This window comes from Oryctolagus cuniculus, chromosome 2 (assembly GCF_051225735.1).
Source record: "Oryctolagus cuniculus isolate XC-2025 breed Fujian yellow rabbit chromosome 2, ASM5122573v1, whole genome shotgun sequence".
Classification (NCBI taxonomy): Eukaryota; Metazoa; Chordata; class Mammalia; order Lagomorpha; family Leporidae; genus Oryctolagus; species Oryctolagus cuniculus.
Window position 1 is genome coordinate 123227063 of NC_142868.1, and position 22373 is coordinate 123249435.

The 22373-nt window shown below is 40.0% G+C and overlaps 1 protein-coding gene across 1 annotated transcript in view; it reads right to left on the bottom strand.

The window, feature by feature from the left end:
- DNAH6 (dynein axonemal heavy chain 6) overlaps positions 1 to 22373 on the bottom strand; it is a 315572-nt gene that overhangs the window by 269000 nt on the left and 24199 nt on the right. The window contains exons 3-4 of the mRNA XM_008254187.5: positions 20697 to 20870; positions 15101 to 15363 (exon numbers count right to left, since the gene is read on the bottom strand). Coding sequence (XP_008252409.3) covers positions 15101 to 15363; positions 20697 to 20870 — 437 coding nt within the window. The remainder of the gene's footprint in view (positions 1 to 15100; positions 15364 to 20696; positions 20871 to 22373) is intronic.

Here is a 22373-nt window from a genome sequence, read left to right on the forward strand (position 1 = left end):
CTGGGGCTGAGTCTTGCCTTGGCTTCTGATCCAGCTTCTTGCTAGTGTACCTTGGAGGTGGATAGCGTCTCAAGTACCTGGGTTCCTGCCATCCAGGTTGGAGGCCCAGTTGGAGTTTCTGTCTCCTTGGCTTCAGCCTGACCCAGTCCCAGCTGATGCACCCATTTGGGGAGTGAACTAGCAGATGGAAGATCTCTCAGTCCATCTCTGCCACTTAGCCTTTAAAATAAGTTGTTTTTATCCTCTCAAATAAAAATCACCCTTTTTAATCAGGTTGGGTTTTTCATCATGTCCATTTTAAGCCATGCATGCCTATGTCTTTGCTCACCTGTTCCCTCCTTCTACCTCTTTCAAATTTCTGATTTTTACAAGCCAGGGAGCAATTTCATGTCTGACTTAAGGTAGTGGGCTGAATTAGACAAGTACTTTTGGCCCTTTGAACTCTAAGTTCTCTATTTTCATTGTGAAGCAGTTTTGTTAGGATTTGAACATTTTTATTGGATAAAGGTAAGCAGTTGAGTCTCTGGGAGGAAAGAGAGCATTTCCCGAGTTCTACATTTATAAATCGCAGTCTGATAATGTTCAATATCAGGACGTAAGATTGTTTGATAATGTTTGATAATGTTCAGGATCAGACGAGATCGGGCACGTCCAGGGTGGTGTGGCCGTAGACTAAGGATCAGGTATGAGATCTAACCTAAACAGGGGAATAGACAGGTTTGCTTTACTTCTGGTTTGATTAACCAAAGATAGTAAAATATATAATAAGAACTCATTTTTACCTAAAAGATGAAACAAAGGCATAACTAAGAGGAAACAGCTAAGTCTCATCAGTCAGAGTCAGTGGTTCTCAAAGCATGGTCCTTGAAAGAGCAACATCAGCATCACATGGAACTGCAAAATCTCTGGCTCCTGCCCCAGCCCACTGAATCAGAAACACTGAGAGTCTAATAACCTGTGTTTTAACTCTTCCTTTAGGATTTGCTTGAGAACTTCACGCTCTGGGTCCATGGTGAACAACTCTGGGTGAATACTGGAATCCTCTGATGGGTTTTATAGACCTGGTCCTGCTCAGGCTCCATCAGAAACCAATGAAATAAATCACAGAGGAGGGCCTGGGTACTCCTGTCTAGCAGCCCAGGCTGAGAACCACTGCTTTCAATTTTTCAAGTTTTTGTTATGACATGAAATCATCAACTGAAGCATCATGGCCTCCTTTAGTACCATGATATGTGTGTGTGTGTGTGTCTGAAGGAAGCGCAGGGAGACGATCTAGAGCTGAAGGGCCTTGATGATTCATCTTCCTGCTTGCTGACTCAAATTTGAATTATTAGGCCAGCACCGCGGCTCACTAGGCTAATCCTCCGCCTGCGGCGCCGACACCCTGGGTTCTAGTCCTGGTTGCTCCTCTTCCAGTCTAGCTCTCTGCTGTGACCTGGGAAAACAGTGAGGATGGCCCAAGTGCTTGGGCCCTGCACCCGCATGGGAGACCAGGAGGAAGCACCTCGCTCCTGGCTTCGGATTGGCACAGTGCGCCAGCCATAGCAGCCATTTGGGGTGTGAACCAGCAGAAGGAAGACCTTTCTCTGTCTCTAACTCTTCCTGTCAAAAAAAACAAAAACAAAAAACAAAAAACTCAGCCCCCCCCCAAAAAATTTTTTTGAATTAGGCTTAAATTTCTTCATGAACTACCCTAAGAAATCTAACACTGTGTTAGACAACTTGATGGAGTATCAGATAATATGGCTTCACATGATCTGTTTCTTATTACACTATCTATATATTTCACAGTATAGAGCTTTATTATTTATTTTAATGTAATATTGTACATGGAAACCAGAATGCTGCCATTTGAGAAAGTTCCAAGTTGGCATTTTTTCTAGGTCAGCAAACACGTAATCAAAGTCAAAAGACAGAATAACCTTAATTTAAAATTTAAAAATCTGCCTAAAAAAGATACTTTTAGCATAACAGGTCCAGAAACAGCTTGAAAATCAACTTTATCACTGAGAAAATAAAAGGTCCTGAGCCTAGAGTAGATGTTAATATGGGCCTAACAGCCCAAGTCATCTACGTTTGTTTCAGAGTCACAATTAGACTCCTAACTATAACCATTGTTTTAACTCAATGCTTCTCAAATTTACATGATCATAAACCACATTTTTTTTACCATCCACCTATTAACATCATTTAGATCTGTTTTTCCTTGAAATACACACTGGGAAACATTGAGGTATGGGTGACATGATGCTTCATTCTTGGCTTTCATGGATCCTACAGGTGTTTAGAATATGGGGAGGGCTCTGTCATACAATTTGACCTACCCATTAAATTCTGAAAGCTTTAAAATTTACATTGAACAGAGGATTAAATAATAGAATCTAAAGATAGAAAATTCAAAATAATGTCTGATAATCCTATCAGCAAATCGCAAAACAATATCAAATAGCAATGTCCTTAACATATTTGTACCTCAATTTCTCTTTCAACCACAGATAATGCCTTGCTAATGGTTGTTTTTAAAGGATGAAATAGGACTAATATATGAAAACACTTTGCACAATGCCTGGTCCACTGTGTGACACAAATAGCAGGGATAGCTGTCATTATGAAGTTAAGTATACGGGTTGAGTACCCACTATCTAAAGGACGTCAGATTTTTTTCATGTCTCATTCCCCCAACCCTGCCTCTCACAAACACTTTTGGAATAATTGCATAGAGTACACAGGTTTAACTTCCTCAGCCCCAAAATCTGAAATCTGAAATACTGCAAAATGAATTTTTGGATTAAAGGTGCTCAATCTATACCAGACATAAAGCATGAGAACCTGGATCCTAATACCCAACTGCAATGGGTTTGAATCTCAGCATCACTATTCACCAGTTGTATGAATGTAGTCAAGTTATTCAGTTTCATAATTTCTAAATGGATTTATAAATGTATTGTGCTACAGTATTGCTGTCAGGTTTAAACAAATTAATGCATACAGAACAGGAGGGACAGTGTTTGGCGTCCACTAACAGTTGCTGTTGGGAGTATCAAGTTGCAGTGCTCACCCTTTTAACATGGTAAAGATTTAGTGCCCCATCTTGGTCTACTAGTAGCAACCACAGTTCCTTAATAACTTGAGCAAGTTCATGTTTCAATGACCAAAAAAAAAAAAAAAAAAGCAAAATGTGGATTCATATCAGTGAGGTGAATAGTTACATAGATATGGAAGAAAGCCAAAATCTACTAGGAAGGGGATTATCCAGTGCCAACAGTGGCTCCTTTTATATCAGCATGAAAAGAAATACTTAAATGCTGCTACACCGGGGTTTTCTTAGATTCAGTGAAATCTTCAAACTCAAGACTATCATAGGCTATATTTGGCGTCTGCTTACTCAGAAGGACAAGGACAAGAACTACTTCTCACCATCAAGAAAGCATTAGAATTTCCTTTTCTGTGAGAGTCCTTGTAGTAGTCTAATAGTCACCTAGAAGCTAACAGAGGCTAACTCAGGCAACTCAGACGGAGGAAAGGAGAGCTACATTGGAAGTGGAAGTCTCTGTGGTTAACAGCTTTTTTACTCACAGGAACCAATATTTCTTGCAGTAAATCCAAAAGCACAGATTTAAGGGCTCCTGTGAGGGACATACCTAGAAAATTAATGTCGGCATTAAGGGATGCCCAAAGCTATGACCCCCTGATCAGGTATTCATAATTCATTTTTAATTCTTCCCAATGCAGATAAAATTTACCAAACTTTGTCATAAGCAAGATTACCTAGAAATAACTGGCTTTTACTTGTCTTAGGTTACCAGGGGAACAGAGCTGCTGAGTTAACCAAAGGTCAAATTCTTATGCAGGAGAAAATTGTTCTATCAATCTCTATAGCAATGCTTCCCAAACTTAGCATATTATAAAATACCAATACAATGATAACATTTTATGCCACTCATGTAAACTGCAGATGCTTGGTGAAGACATGGTCATCATTTCCTCATGTAATAAAAAAATTAAAACCCAAGATTTAAAGCACAAAGTCTATATTGATTTTGATAAAACTCTCAAATAAAACTTAGTTCATTAAAAACCACAGCTGTGATCATCACTATTTCGAAGCAGCTACCTGACTTTCTGGTTAGGACAGGGTAAATGATCTGTTCAAATTCTTGATAGTCACCACTGCTGAGAAATTTTGTAGAAGTAGGAGGTGGCAAATTGCAGATGATTTAGTGCTATATCACTGACAGGTAATAATTCCCTCTTCATTAACTGGAGTTTTGCTAAGTTGTTCTCTTTAAACTATACACCAGGGGTTGGCGTTTACCCTAGTGGTTAATATTCCAGTGTCCTGTATCACAGTCCTTGGTCCCGTACCTGACTCCAACTTCCTGCCAATGCAGATTCTGAGAGGCAGCAATGATGGCTCAAGTGACTGAGATCCTGCAGCCCATGTGGGAGACCTGAGTGGAAGTTCCTGGCTCCCAGTTTTGGCCCAGCCCAACCCCAGCCATTTAGGCATTTAGGGAGAGAACCAGCAGATGGGAGCATTCTCTGTGTCTCTCTCTGCCTCTCAAACAGTAAATAAAACAAACGCCAAAGACCCCATCATTCATTAACTCTAATAATTGCTTCATTTCTTCCTTTGATGAATGCAGTGTTAAAATTTCATATAATAATGTAAATTGATCTAAAATCCATTCAAACTTTTCCATATCAATTGTTTCAGAAACAATGGTGAAACTTTCTCTCAAATATAGATGTTATTCTATTTGATTTAATTATCTTTCTCTAGGTTTAAATTCATAGCAATAAAAATCACTAGAGAACCATTTTAAATATCAATTTTCCAAAGCAGAACTTTTGTTTTGAATTCCTAATCTCTGTCAGGATGTGTTAATATATGTTCTGGCAACTCCTGTAATTTTTAATTTCATTAAGGTGCTCAAATGTCAGTTAAGCAATCCAATTGTATAACCAAGAACCATCCCTCACTAAATCTGCAGAGCTGAATTATTTGTTTTCTGAGTCTTGACAAAGCTTTTTTCTTGGGATCTCCAGTGCACTAAAGTATGAAATAACAAAAAGTGGTGTTCTTCTCTCATTTCTTTACAGAAAGCTAAAAACAGATGGTTTTGTGGTGCCTTCGGTTTTGTTATAGTCACTATTTTGATGATATTTCATTGGTAATTTATAATTGTAAGGAAATGTTTATATACGAGAGTTCTTCCATGAACAAAATAATGTATTACCTGAATTACAGCATTGTCAACATGAACTCTAGAAGTAGCATACATCTTAAGAAGTATTTCCACAATATCCCATGTTTTGTTGAAGGTAAATGCCAGTTTTTCCCCCTACTCTTCTTCATTTCCTCCAAACATTTCCCTCAGATATTCTAAAGACTACTATTATCTAGCAGTTATTGTTATCTGTAGATTTATTAACATCCAACAAACTTTTTTATTAAAAATTTTTTAAAATATCCTGGAATATAGTAATCTATGCTATCTAGCATGTTGATCTACTAATGGTATTTATTATTGTGTTTGCTTTTCTGGTTCCAACTAAAAGGTTTTCAATAAACTGGTGAAACTGCAATTCTGCATTTCTAGCTTCTTGATCCTCCTGTTCTCAGACTAATCTAAAAGCAGAACTTTTTTCTATATTTTGTTCTTACATGTGCTTTATAAAGTTTAAACTCCTTCTGAGTGGGCTGGGTCTCTTCTGCTATGGTGTTGATGTAGCTTGCTGGTACCACAGATTCATTTGATAACATTTCCAAACAAAAGAGATATTTAGGCAAAAAGATAGGGGTATTGCTATAGTTTAGAAATTCAAATTTTAGACAATCTTAACTTCATTGCCTAATTTCTAATCTTTAAAAACTACTATGTTTGTCTCAAAGATATAGTAATTTTCAAGTTTTAATAGAAATTTGTCCATTATGAATGAATAGAAAAATACTTGTCAAAATTAATTGTAGACCTTAATGCTATTAGAAAATGAATTTTTAAAAATTTAGAAAATTTGCCGGCGCCACAGATCACTTGGCTAATCCTCCGCCTGTGGCGCCGGCACACCGGGTTCTAGTCCCAGTTGGGGCACTGGATTCTGTCCCGGCTGCTCCTCTTCCAGTCCAGCTCTCTGCTGTGGCCCAGGAAGGCAGTGGAGGATGGCCCAAGTGCTTGGGCCCTGCAACCGCATGGGAGACCAGGAGGAAGCACCTGGCTCCTGGCTTTGGATCAGCGCAGTGCCAGCCGTGGTGGCCATTTTGGGGGGTGAACAATAGAAAGGAAAACCTTTCTCTCTGTCTCTGTCTCACTGTCTAACTCTGCCTGTCAAAAAAAAAATTAGATAATTAGTGTTAAAATGTTTTATTTTTTATGTTTTTATTTTTCAAAGAAAAACTCAGGATGTGATTAGAAAAACAGGAACAGTAATTTTATGAATTTAAAAAGTAAAATGAAAAAGTAAAAAAATATTTTTAAATCTGTACTCATGTATCATTAAAAGCACTTTAGAAAACTGGAAAAGCCTACAGTGCTCTTTACCAAAGCGACTTTATTAAATTATGCTTTGAGGTAAGAACTTGGTGCCACAGTTATGATACTGCTTGGAACACCTACATCTATATTGAGGTACTTGGGCTCTAGTTCTAGTCCTGGCTCTGCTCCCAATTCCACATCCTGGGAGGCGGCAGGTCAGATGGCTCGAGTACTGTGTCCCTGCCACCTAAGTGGGGATTGAGTTCCTGTTTCCTGACTTTAGTCAGGCCCAGCCCTGGCTTTTGTGGGCATTAGAAGAGTGAACCAGTGGATGAGTGGTCTTTCTCCTTCTTGCTCTCTAATCTCTTTGTCTATTTCTCTGTCATTCTGCCTTTCAAACACATAACAATTTTTAAAAAGAAGAAAGGATAAATGAAGGGCTAGAAACAATATATGGGAACATGTATAAATTGTTATTTTTGGGGGGGAAGATCTAATACTAAATAATAAAAATACTATGAAAATAATAGCAATTATATATACCATCTGTTAATAGAAAAATTATATAGAACAAGAACAAATGAAACCAAAACACAAAACTAAACAAGGATTTTTTTTATGTTCCTTATGTGCACAAAACAGTTTTGCTATTACGCTTTCTCATAGAAAACTAAAGACAGAGTCTACAGAAACAATTACCTTAAGAGACACGATTCATCAGCAAGACAACACGGGCTGTATCATGTCCCACTAGTAGGCTGCTCCCTGGCCAAGGGGATTACGTATTTTTACCCCTGAGAATATTTTCTGAATTCAGGAAGTTTAACAGGGTAGCCATATGAATATTAGGAAAATAAAATTTCACTTGCAGCAAATTTCTCAATGATTTCTCTTTTTTAAAAATAGATAAATTTCTAGCACTGTAAACAACCTGGTACACCTAGAGTCATTTGCTTTGGTATACTCCTTGGGAAATCTCCCTTTGTAACTGTATTACTCAAACATTCAGCATCTAGAACCACTTAGTGGGCACTCAGGACAACTCAGACCATCAATTTCCTATAAATTTTGTAAAGGTCTTATCACAAATTTTAAAATATATGTCATAATATTGTAAAATTAATAAAGAGGTTCTCTAGCCAGCTGAACCAAAGGACAGTGTGAGGATCAATATTCAGCTGGCTGATTTTTCCAGTCTTTTTAAAATTACAATGTCTTGAATAACAACTTCAGTTCTTTGGAAATAGCAGTATGTATTTGAACTCCTGTCAGATGGTTTTGGATCTCTGGACAACGTATGGACCCCGGCTTTTTAGATCATTTTACCTGCACCTGTTTTCAGCACAGATCAGATGCTAAGCTGACAAGTAAGTTACACTCTAAAGCTGCAAGGCTGCTTCAGTTTAAGAGATAGCAGTAAACAAAAATGCTTAGAACTTTGACTGCATTCAGATTGAAAAGCAGCTCCTCAAACTTTCTCTCTCTCTCTTTTTTTTTTTTTTTTTTTTGACTGAGTAGACAGAGAGAAAGAGAGACAGAGAGAAAGGTCTTCCTTTTCCATTGGTTCACCCCCCAATGGCCACAGCAGCCATGGGGACTTGGGCCATCCTCCACTGAACCCCGGGTCACAGCAGAGAGCTGGACTGGAAGAGGAGCAACCGGGACAGAATCCGGAGCCCCAACCGGGACTAGAACCTGGTGTGCCGGCGCCGCAGGCGGAATATTAGCCTATTGAGCCACGGCGCTGGCCCAAACTTTCTCATTTAAATATGCTTTTTGGATAGGTATGTCCCTAATATGTGATGAAGCAGTAAAATAATCAAATGTTGACAAGAGCCAAGTCTTGGGGAATTTGCCATTTATAGAATGCAGCCACCTAACATTGCAATATTATATTCTTAAGAATATTTTGAGACTGAAGTGGTAGTTTGTCTATTCAAAATGCTAAATATATCTCTAAAACATATTTGAGCAACCCCCCTAAAACCATAGAAATGGGTCTAGTTTCATAAAATGATTTGAATAATTTTATGTACAAACGTGCTTATCCTCAGCTTGTATATTTCATGATGGAAATTAAAATCTTCTAATTACTAATTCATGGTATGACAGAGGAAGGGTACATGGACAGTAGTGCTGACTGTGTAAGATTCACAATTTCACTCTCTGTCAATGCTAAGAAGGGAGGCCTACACTTGCTCTCTCAAAGCAGAGCAAAACCTTCCTTGCTGTGCACACAGCTAGGTGCTCAGATGCTACTGACTGCCACATGTATTTTCCAATCCAAATCCCAGCTCACAAATAAATACAAAACTTCCACGGCACTTGTTTTTAGTAATAATTGGAACAAAGAGTTGTTAAACACCTTTCCCTCATATATTACTGCATTTATGGCAAACACTGACTTGTGCACCACATGGTATTGGTTAAGACATAAATAAGGAAATTTTTTCAGCAACTTATATTTCCTCTCTGACTCCACCTTTCATAGGCAACTCAGCAATGGTGTGTCTTTTTTGTGTTTGTGCTAAGAGGAGTGCAGCTTTAAATGATTTCTATAGTTTAGATCCATTATACCTTCATTCAGTTTTTACTGGAAAGGATTATTTTTTAAAAGATTTTTTTAAATTTTATTTATTTAAAAGGCAGAGAGAGAGAGAGAGAGGAAGAGGTAGAGGGAGGAGGAGGAAGAAGAAGAGAGAAAGAAAGGGAGAGAGAATCTTCCATCTGCTGGTTTATTCCCCAAATGGCTGCAACCAGGTTGGTGAGAAAGTTGGATTCAGGAGTGGATCCAGGACTAGAACACACATACCCGCATATGGGATGAGCATGTCTTAAGCAATGTTTTATCCAGTGTGCCAAAATATCTGCCTCAAGAGGTGCCAAGATGGCGGAATAAGGAGGGAGCTTACTGCTCTAGTGTAGGGGAAGATAAAAAAGCATTGGAGAGACTGCAATCTCTGGGAAGAGTTAGGGAGAAAATGGCAGAGGAAACTCCATGCAAATTAGAGGGACACTGTGGATCTACATGGAGAGTATGGAAATGCACATTTCAGGATTCCAGCAGCCGAGAGCCTCCGCACCAGCTTTGGAGAGTGAGGTGAGGCCAGACTGCAGCAGCCCAAACCTCTAGTGATAAAGCTGTAGGAGGAACCTGGCATGAGTCTGGATTGGAGCCCTGCCAACCTAGAGGGAAAAAAAGGGGGCACGTTTCTCTCTCCCTGACCACTTGACACTAGTGTCCTGTAAAAAGCTGAGAGAGGGCAGGTGAGATTTTGGACTTATGTAACAGCTGTGCAGCTGGTGTCTGGACTTCCAGCAAGCAGCTGGGAGGAGACACCTGAGTTTGGCTGGGAGAATTGACAGGAGGCTGGGTGCTCCTAAATGTAGGAGCCTTGTATGCTGGGACTGTGAAAACACTGTGGCTATGTGGGAGGACACAGGGTGTGACTGGGTCTTTGGGCAGTCATTGTGGTGGTTCCACACACTCAGGGCTCCCCGATTCCCTAGTGAAGGTCATTGCTGCAGGATCTGTGCTCACACTGAGGACTACATGGAAACTTTGTGTGGTTCTTGTGGCAGCACTGATGTATATTGTACCCACTGGAGCTAGTGTCCAGGCATTGGTCTTCTTGGAGGAGAGGAAGTGAGTTTGAGACTGTGCCAATATAGCTGAGCAAACCTCCCCTTTGATAAGCAAACATAAAGAGGTGATTTACTTTGCCCAATCTGAGAATCACCTTGGACATTCCCCTCACCCCAGAGCCCTGAACAGAGCTCCCTGGCCACACTCAGCACATGCCTCAGTATTCACTGAAGCAGACACTCCACTAATCCACAGAGGCATAGTCCAAAGATAAAAGCCATCACAGGGGGAAATGAAATAAACCAATAAGTATCTCCACAAATGCCTAAAAATAAAAGCAGAAATTCAAGAAAGAAAAATAAGGAAGACAACATCATGCCCCCAAAAGTAACACAACAACACTTCAACACTAGAAAGTGAGAATGAAGAGATTGAAGAAATGTCAGAAACGGAATTCATAAAAAAAGATTGTAGAATTACTTAGAAGTAATCAGAAGCGAATCCACGAACTAAAGCAATCTGTACATGATACGAAAGAAAATTTCTCATGAAATTGAGATTTTAAAGAGAAATCAAAGTGAAATATTGGAAATAAAGAATTCAATAGGACAAAAAATGCAGTGGAGGCCGGCGCCGCAGCTCACTTGGCTAATCCTCCACCTGCAGCACCGGCACTCCGGGTTCTAGTCCCAGTTGGGGCACTGGTTCTGTCCTGATTGCTCCTCTTCCAGTCCAGCTCTCTGCTGTGGCCTTGGAGTGCAGTGGAGGATGGCCCAAGTGCTTGGGCCCTGCACCCGCATGGGAGACCAGGAGGAGGCACCTGGCTCCTGGCTTCAGATCAGCACAGTGCTGGCTGTGGCAGCCATTTGGGGGGTGAACCAATGGAAGGAAGACCTTTCTCTCTCTCTCTCTCTCTCACTGCCTTAACTCTGCCTGTCAAAAAAATTTTTTTTTAATTTTTAAAAAATGCAGTGGAAAGCCTTAACAACAGAATCTGTGAGGCAGAAGAAAGAATATCTGAGTTAGAAGACAAAGCTCTGGAAATGTTACAATGAGAAAAAAAATAGAAGAAGAAATTAGAAATCTAAAAAACAGTGTTGGAGATCTATGGGATACTATCAAACGACCGACCCAACATATGGGTCTTAGGAGTTCCTGAAGACATGGAAAGAGAGAATAGATTAGAAGGTCTTTTTTTGTGAAATAATTACAGAAAACTTCCCTAACATGGAGAAAACAAAGGGATGTCCAAGTACAAGAAGCACATGGAACTCCTAATAGACATGCCCAGAAAAGATCTGCACCATGACACATTGTAGTCAAACTCTCCACCGTAAAACATAAAAGATTCTAAAATGTGCACAAGAGAAATGCCAGATTACTTTCAGAGGCTCTCCAATTAGAGTCACAATGGACTTCTCAGAAACCCTACAGGCTAGGAGAGAATGGAGAGACATAGTCCAATCTTAAGAGAAAAAAAGCTATCAGCCCAGAGATTGTACCCTGCAAAGCTCTCATTTATGAATGAAGGTGAAATAAAAACCTTCCATAACAAACAGAAATTGAAAGAATTTGTCACCATTTGTCCAGCCTTACAAAAGATGCTGAAGGATGCGCTACACACAGAAATACAGAAACATGGTCATCACTATGAAAGAAGGTGAATGCAGAAAATATCCCAGTAAAGGTGCAAAGGAAATCCAAAGTAAAAAATAGGAATATTTATGGAAAAATGGCAGGGCCAAGTTGTTACTTATCAATAGGCACCTTGAATGTAAATGGCCTCAACTCTCAAGTTGGCTGAATGAAGAAAAAAAAAAACAAACCATGTGTTTGCTGCCTATAAGAAACATATCTCATCAACAAAGATACATACAGAGTGAAAGGATAGAAAAAAATATTCCATGCTAACACAAACACCAAAAAAGAGCTTGTGTAGCCATCCTAATATCAGACAAAATAGACTTTAATGCAAAAACTGTTAAAAGAAAATAAAGAAGGGCACTATGCAATGATTAAGGGATAAATTCAACAGGAAGATGTGACTCTAATAAATGCACACACACTTAATTATAGGGCACCTAGTTATTTAAAAGAAACATTAACGGATCTGAAAGGAGACATAGACATTAATACAATAGTAATGGGGGACTTCAATATCCCACTTGAAGCAATGAACAGATCAACCAGACAGAAAATCAGCAAGGAAACAATTAATTGACACTGTAGGCCAAATGCACCCTAACAAATATCTTCAGAACTTTTCATCCTACGGTTGAAAAACACACATTCTTCTCACCAGTGCATGAACTTTCTCTAGGATAGACCTTGGGCCAGCCCATAAAGCGAGTCTCAGCAAATTCAAAGGAATCAAAATCATACCATGCATCTTCTCTGACCATAATGGAATGAAGCTAGAGATCAACAACTCGAGAGTCTTTAGAACATAGGAAAACATGGAGAATGAACAGTATGCTCCTGGATGAACAGTGGGTCATAGAAGAAATCAAAACAGAAATTAAAAAACTGCTGAGGAACAGTTTCTTTTTTCATAGTATTTATTGAAATCTTTACTTAGTAAAGAGTTAATCTTCTGTGTATAAATTAATTGAAAACACATCTTAGTAAAAAATGTGGATGGGAATAGGAGAGAGAGGAGGAAGAATGGTGGGAAGGGAGGTGGGAGGGTAGGTCTGGTGGGAAGAATTACTATCACTGTGTCCCTAAAGTTGTGTTTATGAAATGCATGAAGTTTGCATACCTCAAATAAAAGGTTTCTGGGGAAAAATTTCTGCCTCTACACTGATTTTGAAAAGTTTTGTAAAAATGTATCTTCATTTTGTTTACCCATTTTTTAATGTTAAACATGTGTAGCATCTAAATAATTGCCTTTATTCATTAGGTTATAATATTTGGAGTTCAAGCTGGAGAGGAAAATGTATCAAACCCTAAAATGCAGTAACAAGCCATGATTTCAAGAATATCTGCTTAAAGGAAACCTTGCATATTACTATCAAGCATCACCTTGTCAGTCCAAAACAAGGCAAAACATCAACTGAAGTCCCCTGGTGAAAGCACTTACCAATCTAGAAATACATAAACCTCCAGCATTGGACGAAAACATAAATTTCAGTTTCACAAAACTGAATACTTAGTTTTGTGCTGGTAAATATATATGAATGAACTTGACATTTGGCAAAATTTGGCTTTTACAATAGGGAATGAACATCACAAGTAACATTCCATGGTATCAGGGTTATTGAATGATTTTTTTCAGAAGATAAAACTATGAATACATTTTCATATATGAATCAAAAAGCATATTTTTAAAATCAGCAAATAAATCATTTGTCCATTAGTCTTCATTTAAGATCTATAACTTTCTCTCCAAAAACTTAAAAAGAACTGTAAAAAGAAAGCAGCAAGGTAGTGGAATTAATGCTAAAGATATAAAAGTATTAACTATTTAGAAATTAAATATTAAGTTTTATATTAAAACAAAACAATATGAAGTTAAATATTGAAACAAAGCTTTAAATTCCATTATATATTAATTCTCACATTTTAAGTCAAACTATTTCTCTCGTCTTTCAAAAATCTCTACTTTGACCCCAATTCACTTTCACCTACCACCCTATTTGTTCTTCTCATTGACATCTCAGAGTTAGTTTGTCCAAACCCAAATGCTTATTTTTCTCTGACGAATCAGTTCCCTCCAGTCTTCTGTGTGTCAGTTAATAATAACTCTACTTCTTCTCTTGCTTACACAAATGAATCACTGAAGTCATGCTAGATTACTCTCTGGCTGTCCACCTGACTTTACCTTTACCTGGATTACTTTTTTTTTTTTTTTGATAGGCAGAGTGGACAGTGAGAGAGAGAGAGAGAGAGAGAGAAAGGTCTTCCTTTGCCATTGGTTCACCCTCCAATGGCCACCGCGGCCGGCGCACTACGCTGATCCCAAGGCAGGAGCCATGTGCTTCTCCTGGTCTCCCATGGGGTGCAGGGCCCAAGCACTTGAGCCATCCTCCACTGCACTCCCTGGCCACAGCAGAGAGCTGGCCTGGAAGAGGGGCAACCGAGACAGAATCCAGCGCCCCAACCAGGACTAGAACCCGGTGTGCCGGCGCCACAAGGCGGAGGATTAGCCTAGTGAGCCGCGGCGCCGGCCCTGGATTACTTTCACATTTCCATAACGAGACCCATTTCTCCACCACCTTACAACTACCATAGGTCCATTTCTCATCTAAATAATTACAGCATTTAATTGGCCCTCCTGTTTCAAATTTGCTCCCCAAGTCTGTTCTCTACACAGCAGCCAGTGTGATTTGTTTTCAAAATATAATACAGGCTGTGACACTCATCTGCTCAAAACCCTTCGCTGTTTCTCCATTTTTCCCAAAGTAAAAACGGAAGGCATTACAGAGGGTGATAAAGCCCTGTGTGGTCCTTCTCCTGTGCCTCACAATTTCTGCTGTTGCCACTCCAGCTTCCTCTCTGCTTCCTGAACACACCAGGTATGCTCCCACTGCAGGTTGTTTGTATTCATTTTCCTGCTGCCTCCAACACTCTTCCCCTCTTCTACCCTGTAATTCACTCCTCCCTCTCCTTGAAGGAGAATTGTATAAAATTGTATTAAAAATTACACTGTATTAAATTAGTCATATAAAAAGATACAATAAAGGAAAACTGGCATGACATGTCAAACAAATCATGCATCATTGAGTTTTATAGACTGCCATTTTTTCCAGAGTGATCACAAAATATCAAAAGTGTTTGTTATACTGATCAAAATTTGATAGGAAAACACTATGTAAATACATGAGATGCACAACAATGTACTGCTCCCTAAAGTAGTTAATTTTTATAACCAGGTAAAGATAAAGATTGCTATGAATAGAATTGAATTATAATTAGATGATAAACAAAATAATATTTGATCACATTTATCATTAATACTGAAGAAATTCTGGGTGATATTTGCAATCCCATTTGTAATTTTAATGTTAAGTAAACTGGTTCATAAAAGAGAACTCACTTCAGATTAAATGTGTCATATTCAATGGAAGACTTTGCTACTGCAGGGACCATATAAAGAAATCCAAGATGCTCATTATCTTCTATTATTTTAATAATTTGCAAAGGATCACGGATGTTGGCTTTAATGACTTCATCCTGATCTTGGAAAATGTACTTAGGATAAGTGGAAGACCTGGTGCTGAAGAGACCTCTTCTTCCGATCCCAGCACGTGGCAGCTTAGAAGGAGAGGGAGAGAACGCCTCATCAAAGGGCCGATGGATCTAAATAAAAGTCAATTTTCAAAAGAATTAGTTTTTTCACACATGAAAGGTGAAGATATATTAGCCCCAATTATCATATTGCATGAAATGTCTACAGCTTAAAGGCAAGCATTTTGGAACTGAAAATTTTCAAACTACTACTGAATCTTGACACTCCTCCTCAGCACTCCCTTATCCAGAGGCCCATCCCCTACCCCACAGGACAGTTCCAGTGCTGGCTCTCATTGCCTCTCTGTCGCTCCCCCTCTTCGCGGAGGAACGACACAGGACCCTGCACTGTTCTTTTGTCTGCTCGGCCCTCCCCAGGTTTGCTGCTGGTTCTTCCCGGGTTGGCTACCGACCCTTCCACCTCTGTGGAAGGGCAGTTCCCCCTGCCACTTTCCCCACTTCTGCGGGGGAGCGGCACACCGCCGGCCGGCTCTCTTGGGGGCTGCTCAGGTGTTCCTCAGGTGTTCCTCTTAGATGTTCCTGGTGCATGTTGTCTCTCTCCTCATTTATAGTCCTCTTCCACCAATCCCAACTCTGCTACCCACACGCCAAGTACGCTGCTCTCCTCCAATCAGGAGCGAGATCAGCTCCTGCAGGTTACTGGTTGAACTGGAGGCAGCTGTGTAAAAGCTGTTTTTACTCCTCTCCCAGTGCCATATTGTGGGAGAGCAGATGCATAGAATAAGTCTTAATTCCAGTAACTTAGTCTAGTCCAAGTTGCTCCCCACACCTCTCCTCTCCTGTAACCCAGTGCTCATCACATCTAAATACAACCAGCTCTCTGGTGTTCCTGGGAGTCCAGCCTCCTTGCTTAGTGGCTCTGCATTTATCCTGACTGTTGTTTCTCCCCTAAATCTCCTCACTCGGTTTTGACAAACTCCATGCTTTTCCACGACTGAAGTCCTGGATAGCTGCTATCATAATTCATAAGAAACTTTACTTCTTTCTGAATGTGAGGAAGGTTACCTTGAGTACTAGGACTCATTGTATCACAGCCTCAGGGAAGCACATATTTTATTAACTAACAGTTTGCCTGTTCTGTGGACCAGTTCTTCTCAGACTTAAATGTGCATGTGAATGACCTGCTGGTCTTTCTAAAGTGAAAATTCTCATTCAGAAGTGTTGGGATGGAGCCTGAGATTCTGCATTTCTAACCCAGTCCCTGCTAACCATGGACCTGGACCACACTTGGTACCAGCAAGGCTGAGTCCCTGTCTCTACCACATACACGTGCTTGAGCGTTGCTCTGCTCCCTGGTTTCACTGTCTGTGCTCTGTACCACTTACACTCCTTAATTCCTCTTCAAAAAACCTTGAGGGTGGCATCACTCACATCTTTTCTTCCCATGCAGAAAGTAAATCACCATATTTGAGGAAATCTGACAGTAACTCCACAGGCCATCACAGTGTCTCCAACAGTACAGTAGTAACTAGCTTTAAGGTAAAAGAGTTACCATACTGGACCTGCTTTGTTAAAGCACTGATGTAAATATATAAATGATAACTGTACTGCCTGTTGCAAAGCTGATAGACGTTACCATTTTTATAAGAAATCTATTACCACAAGCTCTGTCAGCAACTTTCCCATAATGTTTGTGTTAAAAAGGGTAATTATCCTCCACCTCTGTTGACTAGGAGCTTGCAAAGCAAAGCCTAGCATGTTCAGAGCTGAAGGAAACACAAATTTGAACTCAAAAGGTAAAATGTACCTCTTGTACTTATTGGCCAGGATGGAAGCAATGGTACTGTTCTCTAATAATGAAAGAACAGCTCAAGCTCAACCCAGAACCAGGGAAGGTGCACACTGCCTTATCTCAATGTTTCAACAAGGGCTATATTCTCTTTTAATATTTTATGAGACTAAAATATTAAGATTTAACAGAAAATGCATTAATTTTCTCTATTACATTCTTTAAAATGTTTTACTGCATTCTAAGTATTAGATTTCTTCAACAAAAGGCCATTGTCATCTGTAATTTTGTAATTCAGTAAGAAAATGTGATTCAATTTAGCAGTTACATATGTTTAGTTGTGGAGGTAGTGACTAAAGGAAGCAACCATTCTTGAGATGAAGAACACTGTAGTATTCCTTTCTAATGAATGTACCCTACAATTTGATAAACCAGTATCTTCCTTAATATCCAAAAAGCTTTCCCTCCCTCCCTCTATCCCTTTGCTCCTTCCTCAATCTCCTAGGCAATCCAAATGGTTGCACTTCCATTCTAATTTATTTTGAGAAACCAACCTGCTTATATTTACCCTCTTCTCAGAATAAATTCCCTCTTCATTTATACAGAACATCCACCCCCCTTTTTATATCTGTCCTTAACCCCTGTTTACTTAATTCTTCACTGGGTGCTAGCCACAATCAAGAGGCATAACCTACAACTCAACATTCATTTTCAGCTTCCCCTCCCATCCCAGATGTACATACAATTTCTCGCTTCTTCTTTAAATTTAAGCTCTTGAAGCTCATTTTATGCCAAATAAATTAATTTATGGATGATTAAATCTTCCTGGATCTATTTAACATAGGAAGAGAGAGGGAAAGAAAGAGAGTGAGAGAGAATGAGAGTGAGTGAGAGAGAGAGAGAGAGAGAGTGAGAGAGTAAGAGAGAGACAGAGAGACAGAGATCTTCCATCTGCTGGTTCATTCTCCAAATGGCCACAATGACCAGGGCTGTGCCAGGCTGAAGCCAGGAGATTCCTCTGCATTTCCCACATGGGTGCAGGGACTCAAGGACTTGGGCCATCCTCTGCTGCTTTCCCAGGTTCATTAGGAGGGAGTTGGATCACAAGTGAAGCAACCAGGACTCAACTGGCATCCATATGGGAACCCAGTGCTACAGGCTGTGGCTTCAACCAGCTGCATCACAGCATTGGCCCCTGATTTCATTCTTTTAAGGATGATCTCAACCAAACCCAAAGTGAGCACCCATGCATATGTGAGCATCCATCCATATCATTTCTCCTCAAGCCCCACCTCTCCCACCTTTTTTTTTTAGAATTATTTTATTTATTTGAAAGTCAGAGTTACACACACACACAGAGAGAGAGAGAGAGAGAGGTAGAGAGAGAGAGAGAGGGAAGCAGAGAGAGAGAGAGAGATGTTCCATTCCTCTGGTTCACTCCCCAAATGACTACATTGGACAGAGTTGAGCTGATCTAAAGCCAGGAGCCAGGAGCTTCTTCCAGGTTCACTCCCAAATGACTGAAATGACCAGAGCTGCGCCTTTCCGAAGCCAGGAGCCAGGAGCTTCTTCCAGGTTTCCCACATGGGTGCAGGGACCCAAGGACTTGGGCCATCTTCTACTGCTTTCCCAGGCCATAGCAGACAGCTAGATGGAAGAGGAGCAGCTGGGACTTGGACTGGGGCCCATATGGGATGCCGGCGCTTCAGGCTAGGGCTTTAACCCACTGCACCACAGCGCTGGCCCCTACCTTTTCTATCTTATCACTTTTCCACTTATTCTTGAGATTAGTGCAACTCTAAAGGATGGTTTTTCCTCCACTGATTCTCCCCCTGGCCCCAGGGTCTAAGAGTTCTTTCTTTTTAATTCTTCACTATTTTCTTTCCACCTTTAGTGATCAAAGCTCTTATGCTCCACTGTATTTGTTTTTTTTAACCGTATTTAACTTTTATTTAGTAAATAGAAATTTCCAAAGTACAGCTTATGGATTACAGTGGCTTTCCCCCCCAATAACTTGCCTCCCACCCTCAACCCTCCCAACTCCCGCTCCCTCTCCCCTTCCATTCACATCAAGATTCATTTTCAATTCTCTTTATATACAGAAGATCAATTTAGTATATATTAAGTAAAGATTTCAACAGTTTGCACCCACACAGAACATAAAGTATAAAATACTGTTTGTTAATTCGCATTGAACAACACATTAAGGACAGAGATCCAACATGAGGAGTAAGTGCACAGTGTCTCCTGTTGTTGATTTGCCCACCTATTCACTTCCAGACTCTGAAACCTTTTTTAATTTAATTTAATTTAATTTTTTTTTGACAGGCAGAGTGGACAGTGAGAGAGAGAGAGACAGAGAGAAAGGTCTTCCTTTTGCCGTTGGTTCACCCTCCAATGGCCACCACGGCCGGCGCACCGCGCTGATCTGAAGGCAGAGCCAGGTGCTTCTCCTGGTCTCCCATGGGGTGCAGGGCCCAAGCACTTGGGCCATCCTCCACTGCACTCCCAGGCCATAGCAGAGAGCTGGCCTGGAAGAGGGGCAACCGGGACAGAATCCGGTGCCCCAACCGGGACTAGAACCCGGTGTGCTGCCGCCGCAAGGCGGAGGATTAGCCTATTGAGCCACGGCGCCGGCCGACTCTGAAACCTTTAAGGACACAGGTTGTCTTCAATTTTGCATTTCTAGCACTTAGCTCAATGCCTAAAACCAAAATAGCACTCAAATGTTTAACGTGCACCTCCAAAGTCCCCTTTGAATCAAAAGCTCAGAGTAATCTTGGCTCTACTGTGACTTTCACTGCCCTTCCATTTTCTCCCACCTCTGCTCCCTTCTTTAATTTTTTTCAGATATTCATTTAAAACCAAGCTCTGGTGATTTCTCCCCCAAGTTACTATTCATTTATGTGTTGCAAGCAACTTTCCCAATCTACAAGTCTCACTAGCTAGCTGGCTCAGTCTCAACTTTTATTGCCCTTCACCATGGTTTTAAAGATTACCATTTTTGGTAAAAATTATGAAAATGGAAGAAATTATAACCCCAGAGGGCTGACATCTTGGGACTGGTGTTGTAGCATAGCGAGTTAAGCCACCGTCAGCAGCACCAGCATCTCATATGGATGCTGGTTCAAGTCTTCCCTGCTCCACTTAAGATCCAGTTCCCTTCTAAAGTACCTGGGAAAGCAGCAGAAAATGACCCAAGTACTTGGGCTTTTGCACCCACGTGGGGGACCCAGATGAAACTCCTGGCTCCTGGCTCTGGCCTGGCCCAGCCAGTGCCATTGTAGCCATTTGGGGAGTGAACCAGATGGAAGATCATTCTGAGATCATGTCTCTCCATCTCTCTCTCTAACTCTAGTTTTCCAAGTAAATTTAACAAAAGAAGAAAGTATAATAACATTCAAAACATTAATACATTTTCTTCTAACATATAGAGAAGATCAGATGACACTGTAAGGGGCCAAGAGCTTCCTTTATGACTTTCCTTCACTGTACAAAAGTTCCTTAATAGGATGAAGTGAGAACTATATTTCCCAAACTCATATGCAACCTTATAGAAAATGAAATTCTACTGTTCTTGTGAGTTAAAAAGCACATTATCAATTCTATATCGAAGCAAAATTTAAAATATCAATTAAGTATTTCAACATTTTACCTGCTTTTTTTTCACAGTATCTTGTTGTTCAAGAGCCAGAGTAGGTAAAGTGACAGAACTTCTATCAGCAGTGCTTGTTGAAGGTTTAAGGAGTCCTTGAGCCTTTAGCTGAAATCGGTTCTGTTCAAATATGTATTCTGGCTGCTTATGATCTTGGTAGACTTTCAGCACTGGCTTTGAGAGATAGAGAGACACACATTAATCTCTTCAACAATAAAGTGAGCTTGCCTTATTCTTTATTACTTTTGGATATTATCCCTGTTGGAAATTGATCCTTGGACTAATTGTGTATCAAAACCAGAATCCTAAAAGCAACTACAACCATTCCCTGGCATATTGCTCCAATAAAAAAATTTCTTTACTTGATTTACATGAATTCTGTACTGTGTTTTACCAACAAATAATTATAGAACTAGGGTTATCAGAGAAAAGGCCCAGAACTTAAGTATGTATAAAATTATATATTTCCTAAGAAACCAGAAACCTCCAATATTCACAACTCCTATAACTAGAGGAAGGAGCACAAAATCCTCTCACACTACCCAAAAGTCTCATAATCATAACTAATTAAAGATCTAAAAATTGGCATTATTTTAAGATAAATCTGACTTCAAGTTATGGCAACAGAAATCCAGCTTTTATTTATTTATTTAATTTTAATTTCAATTAGTTTTTAACAGATTCAATGTGCTTTGTAGATACAATTCTAAGAGCATAATGATATTCCCTTCTAACCCCTCCTTCCACTTCCTCACACCCTCTTTCCTACTCCAATTCTTTGTTTTTTAGTTTTTGCGATAACATACTTTAAATTTATATTACAGTAAAAAGGCTTAATTCTTCACCAAATAATAAGTTTAACAAGTGAAAAATGAGAAGATCCTAGTTTAGTGGGAATATAGACAACCACAATCCATTAAAACTATAGTAGTGTAACATTCTTAACTATTGATGAAACCAGCTTTTAACACAATAAACTAAAGCAAGGTATTTGCTATAATGGTTTTTGTTTCGAAGCAGTAGAAATTTAGTGTGACAGTTAATCTCCTATATGATGGATGAGAAAAAGTCTTGAAAGTATGTAAACTTTTCAGGTAAATTTCCTTTGGTTTTGGATAAAAATCTCTTTTGAGTCACTTACTGAGGAAAGTAAAAGTCAAGTTATGTGACAGCACTGACCTGGAATGGAGACTAGAATTACATGGTAGGAAGGGGGAGAAAGAGTGATGATTTAATAAGATGACTACAGAGACCAAACAGGGGCTGGCGCTGTGGTGCAGCAGGTTAATGCCCTGCCTGAAGCACCAGCATCCCATATGGGCGCCGGTTCTAGTCCCTGCTGCTCCTCTTCTAATCCAGCTCTCTGCTATGGCCTGAGGAAGCAGTAGAAGATCGCCCAAGTCCCTGGGCCCCTGCACCCACATGGGAGGCCCAGAAGAAGCTCCTGGCTTCGGATCGGCACAGCTCCGGCCATTGCGGCCAATTGGGCAGTGAACCATCGGATGGAAGACCCCCCCCCCTCTCTCTCTCTGCCTCTTCTCTCTTTGTGCAACTCTGACTTTCAAATAAATAAATCTTTAAAAAAAAAAAAAAGAGAGAGACTAAGCAACAATCTGTTATCACAGTGCTAAGATGAATGTATTTGAAAAACCCTTCTGTGAAACTTATTGAAGTGAA